The following is an 11,916-nucleotide window of genomic DNA, read 5'->3' on the forward strand; positions in this document are numbered from 1 at the left end:
AGAAAGAAAGAAAGAAAGAAAGAAAGAAAGAAAGAAAGAAAGAAAGAAAGAAAATAGGCAGGGAGAGACCAACACCAGGTGGTCAGCCCTTGCCCAGAGGGCTCACTAGTAGTTACAAGATGTGTTTAAACTTTGTGCCCCCCCACCCTCTGACTCACACAGCCATAAATGAGAAAATAAATCTGCTATTGTTAGTAAACGCAAATTTGCAAGTACGGATCTTTCAAAGCCAGAGCCTTAAGAGAATAATAAGACCTTCTGGGATGAAAAGGCAGGGGGTGGTCAGCTGGCCTGGGGAAATGACTAACGCTGGTGTGAGCAGAGTACTGGCCACTTATGTTTTGTCCCGCTCTTCTATCACATCATCTTTCCTACTTATCACCTCACGAATCTGCACCTTAACCTTGCTGGGCCTCTACTTGCTCGTCAGCAGGATGATTCGTAGGTACTCTGAGATCAGATACTTTAGGTTCTGGTTCATGGGGGCCAGGTGTCCAGTGTAGGTTACCGAGTGATTGCTCAAATGCCACCTCATCAGAGAGGCCCTCCTGGATCACACACCCCCTTTAGCACAGCTCTGTCTTCTTGGGGCTTAGCACACAGGCATCGTGACTCTTTACCGACCACCTCCCTCAATGGAATGGGAGCACCGCACGGGCAGCGCAGATGAGAAGTTTGTCTAGTTCACTGCTGCATCATGCAGAATGCCTACCCGGTGCACAGTGGTCATTCAATCAATATGTGAAATTGATGCATTGAATGACCCCTCCACAGTATTTGCTATCTGCAGAAATCATCCTCATAACTCTGGTGAACATCAGACGCTAGCCGGCCAAGTGCTGTTTATCACCAGAGACATCTGTGGCCGTCATAAGCCTCCCAGGGCTACTAACGAAGCATCTGCCCGAGACGAGTCTGGTTTGCCAGTACGGTGGGCACCTTGCAGACCAGGATCCCGACCTTGCTGGAGTCTATGGCCCCTGGTCAAACTCACAGATGCATTTGCACTTCCACTTTAGACACTCCCCTGTGGCCACTCCTGGCAGTGACCACACTGGCCGCTGGGACTGAGGGAAGGTTCCCAAGTGCCTACAGAGGCCAAATGCCTGCCCTGAACCACGTACTCCTTCACTGTTAAGAGGAGAGCATTCCACTCCTGCTGCCACGACCGCAGCTCCTCCACCTCCACCCAGAACAGCAGCCCTAGAGGGAGGTCCCTGCTATGGGAGAAGCCTCCCGAGACTCACAGAGTGCACCTAAAAGGACAGACACACCAGCTCTACACAGGCACATCTGCAACAGAGCCGCAAACTAGACGGGGGCTAGGAGCACAGCCACTCAACATGGCGGCAGGCCAACCTCTGCAGAGAGGATTCTCCAAGCCTTCCAGACAAAGCTGAGGAGCTGTACCAAAGTGCATGCCTGCCCACCCTTCCCAGCCTGCACCCGGGGTGCACCCGAATCTCCGTAGGGAAAAGGAGACAGGCAGAAGTGGCAGGAACGCCCCGGGTGACTGTGATGGCCAATTCCCGGCCCTCCATATGGAACAGGCCCCTGTGCCAGAACAGACAGATCCTTCCCACAGGCAGCTAGGCGGGAGGCTGGAGACACATGACATCATCACAGAGCCTTCCTGGGGCCCCCAGCTGCAGGGGAGCTGCCCCGGTCTCTGCAAACCCTCAGGTCTCTGCAAACCCTCAACGCCACCCTCAGGCAGGGGGAATAAAGAGACACGAACCTGACCCCACAGAGAGCTGAGCCACAGTGGACGTGAGGTGCCATGGAAATTAGCGCAGAGGAGAGCACAGCTGGAAGTCCTGGGGACTTCTGCATCTCGACATCACCTGGGAGGGACATGAATCGCACCCTTTCGTCCTGGTCAGTAGAGGAAGACTTCCTGGAGGAGGCCCATCGGGAGCTGTCTGAATGAAAAAGGCCTGGCTGAGGCACACCTGGGGTCCTGCAGCTAGGAGGGGAGTTGAGAGGCAGGAGGGCCTGTGGGCAGAGCAAGTGCTCCAGGAAAGAGAAGCCAGGCAGAGAGCCCAGTCACCCCTACTCCACAGGGAGAGGGAGGCCCTGGGGCAGGGGTGTCTGCAGCTCGCAAGCAAGCAAGCATTCCGGCTGTCGCTGTCTCTTGCCCGGGGCTCCTCCAGCCCCCTCCCACCTGCTTGAGCAGCTCCAGGGGAGGCCTCCTTCTGGGACAGGCAAAGACAGCTCTCCCCAAAATTGCTCCGGCCACACACAGGCTCAGACACCGAGCAAGGGCCTTCTTCAGACAGGCTGCCCCCTCCCCAACCCTGTTCAAACACTCCTTCAAGCCTGGGCTGGTTAGAATCCACTAGCCTTCAGGGGCTATCCGCGACCCACACCCGGCACAAACATTTCTTTCGGTCCTGACAACAAGCAGGCGTTATTGTCAGTCACCATTTTACAGACGAGGTAGCTGAGGCTCAAACCTGCTGGATGTGCTCTAACAGTGCAGTCAGCGGCTCGGGCCCTGCCCGAGACACCCGACTGCTTGGCCCTGGGGTCCCGTCCTCCTTACGTAAAGGTCCCCTGGAGATCAAGGAAGGGCCAAGTGCAGTCTTGCTCAGGAAACCTCACTCGACACTCCAGTAGCAGCCCCGTGAGGTCCAGGTTCACGTGCCAAGTGTGATGAGCCGGAATGTAGGCCCGTGAGGGGGCCAGGCCAAGGACCAGAGCCCGACACCCCGGCGGCGGGGGGATTCTGGACCCCTCTTTCCTCTTCCCCATTTTCCTTCCTCCATTTTCCTCGTCTTTTACCTCCACTTACTTTACTTCTTCCTACCTGCTGTGGAGTTCTGCACCCTGCCTCAATGTGGCGGTTCCCAACTGTGCTTTAGAGCCCCCTTTAGAGCAGTCTAAAAATACACCGACTGGGCACCACCCTCGGAGACTGATCCTGTAGCTGGGTGGAGCCTGGGAATTTCTTAAAATGCTCCCCTGGTGGTTCTGATACACAGCTGGGGTTGAAATCTGCCTTTCTAGCCACATGCATTCTTTCCCCTGTCCATGCTCTATCTCCCCAACCCCACCACAGAAACCACAATTCCACTGGTCTGCAACCCACTCCCCACCCAGCTCGCGTACCACCCCCCTTCCCCGCCGCCCTTCCCCCAATCCAGAACATAGGAACTGGATTCACTAAATTCAAGCTGCTACCCAGATACTTACGTGGCATTCACAGAACTCCCTGCATCATTCTGGATGCTGGGCACACAGGCCGTGTCAGTGAAAGTGGGCTCCCCTCACCCTCCCTTCACAGCCACGCCATTTGGGCCTGCTGGGGAGGCCAGCAGCTACAGAAAAGTTGGTTACATAATGGGGGATGAGGGCCTCCACGGGATGCATGCCCCTGAAGAAATCTGTAATCCTTTTAAATTTACTATTACAGGTTCTTGCTTCAACCCCGCCCCCTATGTGCGCGCGCACACACGCGCGCGCGCACACACACACACACACACACACTCTCTCTCTCTCTCTCTCTCTCTCTCTCTTCCTCTCTCACCACCACCCCCCCACCCCCGACCTCCGAGGGACGCAGCAGAATCCAGTGACCTGGACCTTCTGGACACTTCTGACGGCAGAGTCCCAGCACAATGTTGCTCACAGAGACACCACAGGCCTTTCTCCTCCAGACTTCACTCTGGCCCTCCATTCCTGTTCTTCCAGCCCGCAGCAGAACCCTGCCTTTTCCTTATTCCCAGCCGGAGGACAACTAGGGGGAAAGCCTCCTCACTCCCACTCTGCTAATGGAATGCTCTCACCTCAGACGTGTCTGAGCCTCACAAGACATCTGCAGAACAGCCCAGGGGGTTGCCTTCGCTGGACCCTACGGGATGGCCTGAGAGGACTTTGGTGGGTCTGTGCACACAGCCTAACCAGACAACACCTACTAACACAGAGCAACGGATGCTTCCTCTGCTGGGGATCTCAGGCAGAGCCCTGCACCTTCCCTGCTTGTCAAAGAAGGGTAAAGAATACTCTTCACCCCTAACCCATCACACACCAGGGCTGGGAAGTTCTGAGTAAGGAAAGAGTGCTTGGTAAGGTACAGGCATTTCTTGTATGGCACGAACTTTCGTGACCAAATTAAAAATAAAATAAGCCACAGAGTAGAGTTGTAGTCTCCTAACACAATCCACTGACATGCAGGAAGAAACTATTTGGACCTTGAAAAATACTTTTGTGTTTTATTAGTTTTTTGGTGTTCTGCTTTGCTGTGTGTGAATAATCCACTAAACTAAAAGGTAGACAAACTAGGGCTGAGGTTCAGATGTAAAAACCGGAAAAATCGGAGAAGCACAGGGCGCTAAGAAAGTGTGAATCACCCACTCAGAGGAAGAGCTCACACTCACCCAGGGGAGAGCTGGAGGGGAGGGGGTTGGTGGGCAAAAAACCCTACATTGTTTCTGATGCTTTGTTTCAGGGGCTTGTGCTTGGCTTTCCAGAAGGCGATGAAAATGACAAGAACATGCAAGGACCCTGGTTTCTTCATTCACCTTCATTTCTAGAATGCCCACCATGTGCCAAGTGCAGTGCTGTGCTCCGAGAGCACACAGTGATGTGTACCAAAAGCAGGGCCTTGAAATCATGCGGCTACACAGGGGGACAGAGATGCTAATTAAAACACTCACATTCGGGAATGTATAATTACCAACTGAAGCACTGTGAAGGAAATTTCTGTAAGAGTTTCATAACAAAAGAACCAGACCCAGAGCTGAGGAGGGTGGAGGGTGAGGGAGCCGGTGGAGACAATTAGACGCTAAGTCGGTGATGGTGGCAGTTATGGCCTGGAGTAGATATGCAGGAATAAAGGCGGTAAGTGGGGCCAGTGCCGTGGCAAGGCGGTGAGGGAAACGATGAGGGCAACCAGTGGCCAGTCCCTACAGAACCTTCTCCTAAGAACACCACGTACTTGAAGCACGGCGACACAACTACATCCGTGTTTCGGCGAGAGCATGCTGGCTCAAGTCTGAAGCGTGGCTCGAGGGGGCTGTGGATGCAGGGACATGAGCTGGCAGGCAGTAGACGATGTATTGCGAATAGACAGGACTCGTGACGGATAGAAGGTCGCGGCGCATCTAGGGCAGGACGGGGGTTACGGAGGTCATGGGTTTTCTGGGCATTTGCTTGTGGGGTGATTTGGGGACACTCAGGTGGAGACATCGGGTGGGTCCCGAGCTTAGCCAGGAGTCCAGGGTGGGGACGCACCCATCAGTCACAGAGCGAGCACGGTCCTTTCAGCTGTCAGGGCGGGAGGACACCACATGGTGTGGAGGGAATGCAGACCGAGAGGGCCCAAGGCCCGAGTGGGCAAAATGCTTCGTGGCCACAGAGAGGAGGGCAAGGGACACTAGAAACGAGGAGTGACCAGAGCGGTAGGAGACATACTGGAGAAAGGGAGCGCGGGAGGGAACCCGTTTCATGAAGGTCAAGGGTGCAAATGCTGCTGAGGAGTGATGTAGAAGACGACAGTGAAGTTGTCTCTTTAGAGCTGTTTAGGAAGCAAGGCAGACGGAAGAGGGTTGAGGTGTGAGAGAAGTGAGGGAATGGAGAAGGTGGTTCTAGACAACTCAGGAAGTCTGACTGTAAATGGGAAGACAGAGCTAGGCAGCAGCCACGGTGACACAGAATCAAGTGAGGTTTTCTGCTGGCTGGAAGACTGGAGAAACACCACAAGACTGAAATGGTCCGAAGGAGAGGAGCGGCATAGGTGCCCAGGGCAAGACACCGAGGACACCTGAGTGGGGCACAGATTCCGGCTAGGCATTTCTTAGGAAACCAGGCGTCACTTTTCCATGAAGGCGGGGGTGGCCAGCAAGGGGGCAGGCTGGGAGGGCGGTGAGGAACAGTGCCGTCGCCCCGTCCGGGAGAGAGAGAGTGGTGACCTTGCCCTCTGCACAGACTACCTGGGACCCATGGCTGGGGCTGCTCTGTGATGGTTAGATGTGCAGCTATACTCACATCCAGAAGCCACGCGTTTACTACTGAATTGCTTGCTCGTGGGGAAAAGACTTCTGCCAAGTTAAGAATCTCTAGCTTCTAACCTCTTTTCTCACTGAAACGAACATTACTTTTTAATATAATGTGTGTTGTTAACGTATGGGGTGTTTTTTTGTTGTTTTTTTTAAAGCGAATGCCAACTATGCAGTTCCAGTGGGACAGAGCATAATACCAATGACAGTTCTGGTTTCCTGAGTGCTTACCGTGGGGTAAGGTACTATCACATCATCACGTTACAGAGACAAAAGGAGGGAGGCGCTGTGAGGTGAAGGGGCTTGCCCAAGTGCCATGGCTGGAAGTAGGGGAGACAGGATGCACCCCCCAGGCAGGCTGGGTGGGAGCAGAAGCCAAAGGCACCCCCCTCACCCTGCAAGTCTCTCCTCCACGCTGGAAAACGTGGAAGCCAGGCCTCAGGCAACCTGCACAGTGTGTGGCACCTGAAGGATGGAAGGCACTGGGTGGTGAGCGTGGAGAGAAGGGGTTGGAGGAACAGGCTTGGCTGAGGGCCACTGGCACAACCAGGAACCTTGGAAGGCATCCACTTGGGGGTAGGAATTTAGGATAAGGATTCCTTAATGCCATGAGAAGGTTTGGGGTGGGAAAGAGCTAGAACTAAGGAGAGAGTGTGCAGTTGGAGAACATGGGACCCAGGGACAAGCAGCTTTTTTTTTTTTTTTTTTTTTTTTTTTTTTTTTTTTTATTTTGAGAGAGCGAGGGAGAGAGAGCCCCCGCCGGGGAGGGGGTGGGGGGTAAAGAGGAGGATCTGAAGCAGGCTCTGTGCTGACAGCAGAGTCCGACGCGGAGCTCGAACTCACTGAGACCATGACCTGAGCCGAAGTCAGACATTAAAGGACTGAGCCACCCAGGTGCCCCTCGAGCTGGCTTAAAAGCTGGAGAAATCACTATTGACCCTCAATGGAGGGAGTTCACAAAGCTACACATGGCATTCCCTCATTCCCCCAAATCAAACCACCAAGTATTTGAGTGCGAAGGAAGCTTAACACTCATCTTTTAATGTCTTTCAAACAATAACAAGTGACGTGATCAATTTATGGGTCAAAGCCAGCACACTTTTTTTAATGAACAGAAATGTTTTACATGTAGTAAGGAAGCGTCTTGTCATTTGCTGGTAGAACATATGTACGTATATACCTACTGGGTAGTGGTGCAAAACATATTTTTACTGTTAGGATCAAGAAGTTTGAAAGTCACCAATCCAATTCAATACTCTCATTTTAGAGTGAAGGAGACAGAGAGGCCCCAAGAAGCCCAGCAACTTGTCCAAGTTAGTTAATAATAGCAAAACTGAGAACAGCACCCAAGTCTTTAATAGCCCTCTGCTAATTTGCTCACCAAACCGGAATCTCCAAACGCAAATATCTCTGGGAAAGACAGCCTTGACTTTAATCCACATTAGGGTAAGTGATAGTGGAGGAGTAAGCTGATCTTTTAGATCTGCTGCCTAGGGCAAGTTCTGGTAGAGAAGATAGATGAGCGTCCCAGGGCAGCCGTGGGGCTAAAACAAAATAAATGCGAGTGGATGGATGGGGGTTGCAGGGTGTGGCTCACTGGGCACAAGACAGGGACTAGTGTGGGAGGACAAAGATATTTTATCTTGTTTACAGTCTTTGTATTAACAAATATCATCAGGACAACTGGTTCTATGTAAGGAGGCTGTTTCCACGTCCGGGCAGGTGGCCCAGGGCCACGGGTGCTTGGCTCATCTTGTTTCAACAAATTTTATTAAATGACAAGTTCTGAGTAACAGGTGCCTTCGCAATTCTCCATCCCTGCCCAACTCCATCCCTTTAATGAAAACATCATTGTTGGGGATTTATCATGTGTACAATTGTATTTCAATGTAACGTAAGATTCTAAGATTCAAAGTCAGGCCCCTTTTTCTCTGTATTTGTGGGAGGAAAGCAGTGGTGATGCGGAATGGGTGGAGTGCACTTCCCCAGGAGCCGAGACAACTAGCTAGGGCAGGGGGTGGGCAGGTCAAAACGGGGTGGGGAGACACGGCAGTACACATCTGTGAGGGAGTGGCCGCCTCTGGACAGCAGAGTAATGAGCCTCCTTTTCGTCTCAGAACTCAGGCCAAACAACTGGGCCAACCAAGCTCATGTGACCAGGGCTCCTCACCACTCAGCAACAAGCTCTGTGCTCCCCTCCCAGGCAGAGACACCAAGGTAGAGGGGGCAGGCACAGGGGGGAGGAGTCGCCTGATGAGTAGCCGATACGATATCCATAAAGGGTCACCAACAGTCCCCGAGTTTTTTATTTCAACGTGGGATCATTCATTCCGACGGAGGCTCTGGGATGGCCAGCCCCCAAAGCTCAGTTAGGTGCCTGTATTACAAATAAAAAGGATTGTGTAGTCTAGCATAAGTCACCTTGAAAGGCTGGTGGTGCAAAAGCGGACAAGACAGGGACCTGGGTCTGCAGTCCTCTGTCCTTAAAGCATACGCCAAAGTTGTGGGGACTGGGATTCTTCCCCTTGGATTTATCTCCTCCTCCCCTCAGCCTGGCCAGTCTTATTCCTGTTCCCTCTGCTCATTAGCTCGGGCACAAGTGGCTAGAGGTAGGAAGAAGGCTCTGAAACTCAAAGCCACTTTGTTGAGGGTGTGTTCCCCAGGAAACATGCATGGTGGGAGAGCAGCAGGGCAGGACCAGAGATTTCAGGATTATCTGTGGCTTTCAATGATCTGTGTTCTGAGGGTCTGATGTCAGCCATGGAGGACACAGCTGCTGCACCTTCTGCAGGCCTCAAAGCTCTGAGAAGACATTTGAAATTGAAGAGTAACCATAGAACTACAAGATACACAACACCCTTTTGAAATACGGAGTATGCAAGCTGAAGAATTTTAGTTGGTTACACAGAAGAACTTCTAGATAGAAGGGGCACTCAATTCTGAACTGGTAATGAGGACAATTTCTCTTCTGATGGAGGTTCTTGGATCAAAGCCAATTTCCACTAGGCATCAACTAGTTAAAGGGCACACACAAAAGAACTTGGAAACACTCCTAAAGCACCACCCAAATGAATGGTCTGCCACACGCTTAATAAAAAATTTAAGAATTAAAAACAATAAAATAAAAAAATCCAGATCCCAGCCCTCTCTTCCCCCAACTAAGAAAGGGATCATCAAGCTTTCTCTGTAAAGGGCCAGGTAGTAAACTTTACCTAGAGGCAAAACTAACAATACAACACAGGCACTTTTATAATGACAGAAAACAAATTTCCACAATTCTTTTATTGATGAAACTTAAGATCTGTAATAAATACAACTCGGGGGTCAGGGTAATGATGGTCTAATGAGACAAGTGGAATTCTTTTGGGGGGAGGGATAACATTTCACATAATTGGAATTCAAAGTTAAGCGTTCCACATCATCAAATTGCAGTATTTCTATGTACAGATTATTCTTAGCTCATGATACCAAAACAGGCAGCTGACCCTGAATTTGACAGCACTTGTGCTAACCCAACATCTAGGGGTGCCAGGAATCTGCATTTTACATGCTCCCTAGGTGATTCTGATGATGGATGGGCCATGTTTGGGACGTGATGGACTACACAACTCTCAAAGTCCCTAATTTCCAACCAAAGAGGCCTCTGGTTTTACAGTAGGAGGAGAACCCAACTGTGTTGCATACTGTGACCACCCTCACAACATGGAGGATGTCACACAGCTTTGCCTACCCTTAATTAGTCATTAGGAGAGTTCAGTGAGATGATCCATGAATTGTTACTAGTATACCACATCTTAGGTAAGGTAAGAGGACATGCCAATTCTCTTCAGTTTTTTGGATGCAGATGGTGACAAATAAAAACAGAAAATGCATTCCATGCAGGATCCCATACAAACCACTGCCTAAGAGTCTTCTCATTACTAAAATGTGTACCCCAATATCTAAAAGGACAGACTTATTTCAGCCTAAACAGATGTGATGTTCTGAACCAAACTCGGAAAGTGTATGGCTTCCCTCCTTAAAATGACAATTCAGAGCCCCCCCGGTCCTGACCACCCACCTCAGTATCTTCAAGCAGGAGGCCGTCCAGGGTTCATTTCAATACCTTAAATGACAGGAAACTCAATCTCTCATGAGGTGGCACTATTTTAAAGCCAGAGAAGAAAAAGCTCTCCCCTTAGTGTCTGATCAAAAAAATAAAAATAAAAAGGTGCTTCAGGAGATGGAACAGAGAGTAAGATGATGAGTATGCAGACTGGCTGTGATAAGCTCTCTATGCCTCAATTTCCCTGTGTGTAATATGAGGATAATAACAGTACCTACACCTCACAGTGCTGCTGTGGGGACTAGATTAATTGATCTGTATAATCCACTTAGAATTGTGCCAGGCACAGCATGGTGCTGTGTAAGCATTCGCTATTATTATTGTTGTCGTGGTGGTTGTTGTTGTCCAGAACTGCAGAGAAGCTCAGAGTTGTGCTCTATTATCTCTCCAAGACCAACACTATCGCATATTGGGCACCTGACGGCCAGAAGAAGCCACTTTTGTCACTTACTCATTAGACCAGCTGACTAGTCCCCTTGTAAAGATGAGGAAATGAAGGTTTAAAGAGGAGGTTAGGTTACCTGCCCAAGATCACAGGGACAGGTTAACTTACCCTCCCTCTTTTTGGCCAGAAGAATTCAAACGCAGAGGTCTGTGCAGCTCCAAAACCCACCTTCACTATGGAGCCCCCAGACTCAAAACTACCACCAGCAGCAGCAATCCAGGAACAAAAATCACTGACCATGACCATCCGGAGCCCCAGCTCAATTTTCTGCCTGTGGATCCTTGGTTGGCTTGCATAAACTGGAGTTAATATCAGGCTACATGAACCCAATTAGGCAGTAGTCTGGAAAACATCATGCGACGTATTCCAAAGGTCAAAGTTAAACCTGGCTTCCTGGGCAGCCTTTGCCAGGCACTGCCATCAAAGCTAGTCTCACGCAGACACCAGAGTTTAACCAGAGAGGTGCTTAACCAGCACTGACATCGGCTTTTAAAAAGTCCCGGAGAGAAGCCAGAGACGTGACGCAGAAAGGCAGTCGGCAGAAAGACATCGCTTACTTTTTAAAAAAGCAAACCTTATTCCCTTCTCTTTTCGGTTTAGGGTTACTACCGTGAACTGCCTTCCCCAAGGCAAAAATAAAAGGGGGAGGGGCAGTGGAAAACTGGGGTGGAGGGGGGCCTCCCCTCGCAGACTGCAGGGCGCTGTAAAACCCACCTGAAACACGGGGCGCGACCTACCTTCCCGGAGAGCCCAGCCCCGGAGGGCGTTTCCCCAACACATCGACAACTCGTCCCTCCCGGGTAAGCGGCTGCTGTCCTTGGCTCCAGTCAGGGCCGCTGGAGTCGCGCGCGCCCCCCTCCCGAAAAAGAAACCTCATGTTTAATTTCTCCCCCGACCCTCCTATCAGTTTCTCCGAAAGAGCCAACACCCGGGCGACCAGTACGTCTTTAGGGCCACATTTAACTACGTCTGAAAACGCCAGCAGGAGGAAGGGCGAAACACTGGAAAGAAGAGGGGGTGGGGGAGGTAGGGAGAGCGATGGGGGGTGGGGGGAGCACTTGCGGGGAGGATCGTCGCCCTCCCTGGGCGACCGCCGCCGCGACGCTCCAACCAAGCCTCAGGCCGTTGTCTCGGGGAAGAAAACCCCATCGGGGCCCACAGCACGACCGGGGGTCCCCGGAGCCGGCTTCCCCTGCTGCCTCCACGTCCGGGGCCGTCGGGGCGATGGCGCAAGACTCCGCACACCACCCCCACCATCCCCCCCCCCCCACATACACAGCGACAACAGCCACAGTGACAAAATGGCAGCCCGGCGCCCGGCAGTCGTGCCACAGGCGAGCAGGGCCCCGGCGGCCGCCCCTGCCCCC

At 51.7% G+C, this 11,916-nt stretch overlaps 1 protein-coding gene across 5 annotated transcripts in view; it reads right to left on the reverse strand.

Annotated features, from left to right (window-relative positions):
• The window catches only part of ANP32A (acidic nuclear phosphoprotein 32 family member A), a 39,336-nt gene that overhangs the window by 24,329 nt on the left and 3,091 nt on the right, over positions 1 to 11,916 (reverse strand). The window contains exons 1-2 of one of the 5 annotated variants that reach the window (XM_040493097.1): positions 3,196 to 3,259; positions 1,739 to 1,918 (exon numbers count right to left, since the gene is read on the reverse strand). The exons of 2 other annotated variants lie outside the window; for them this stretch is intronic. In XM_040493097.1, coding sequence (XP_040349031.1) covers positions 1,739 to 1,857 — 119 coding nt within the window. In that variant the 5' untranslated portion in view covers positions 1,858 to 1,918; positions 3,196 to 3,259. Of the gene's footprint in view, positions 1 to 1,738; positions 1,919 to 3,195; positions 3,260 to 10,786; positions 10,811 to 11,611; positions 11,714 to 11,916 lie in introns of those variants that run through there. 2 more of the 5 variants (XM_040493093.1, XM_040493096.1) reach the window with 2 other exon arrangements.

The sequence above is a fragment of the Herpailurus yagouaroundi genome, unplaced genomic scaffold (genome assembly GCF_014898765.1).
Source record: "Herpailurus yagouaroundi ecotype Mexico unplaced genomic scaffold, PumYag 184, whole genome shotgun sequence".
Classification (NCBI taxonomy): domain Eukaryota; kingdom Metazoa; phylum Chordata; class Mammalia; order Carnivora; family Felidae; genus Herpailurus; species Herpailurus yagouaroundi.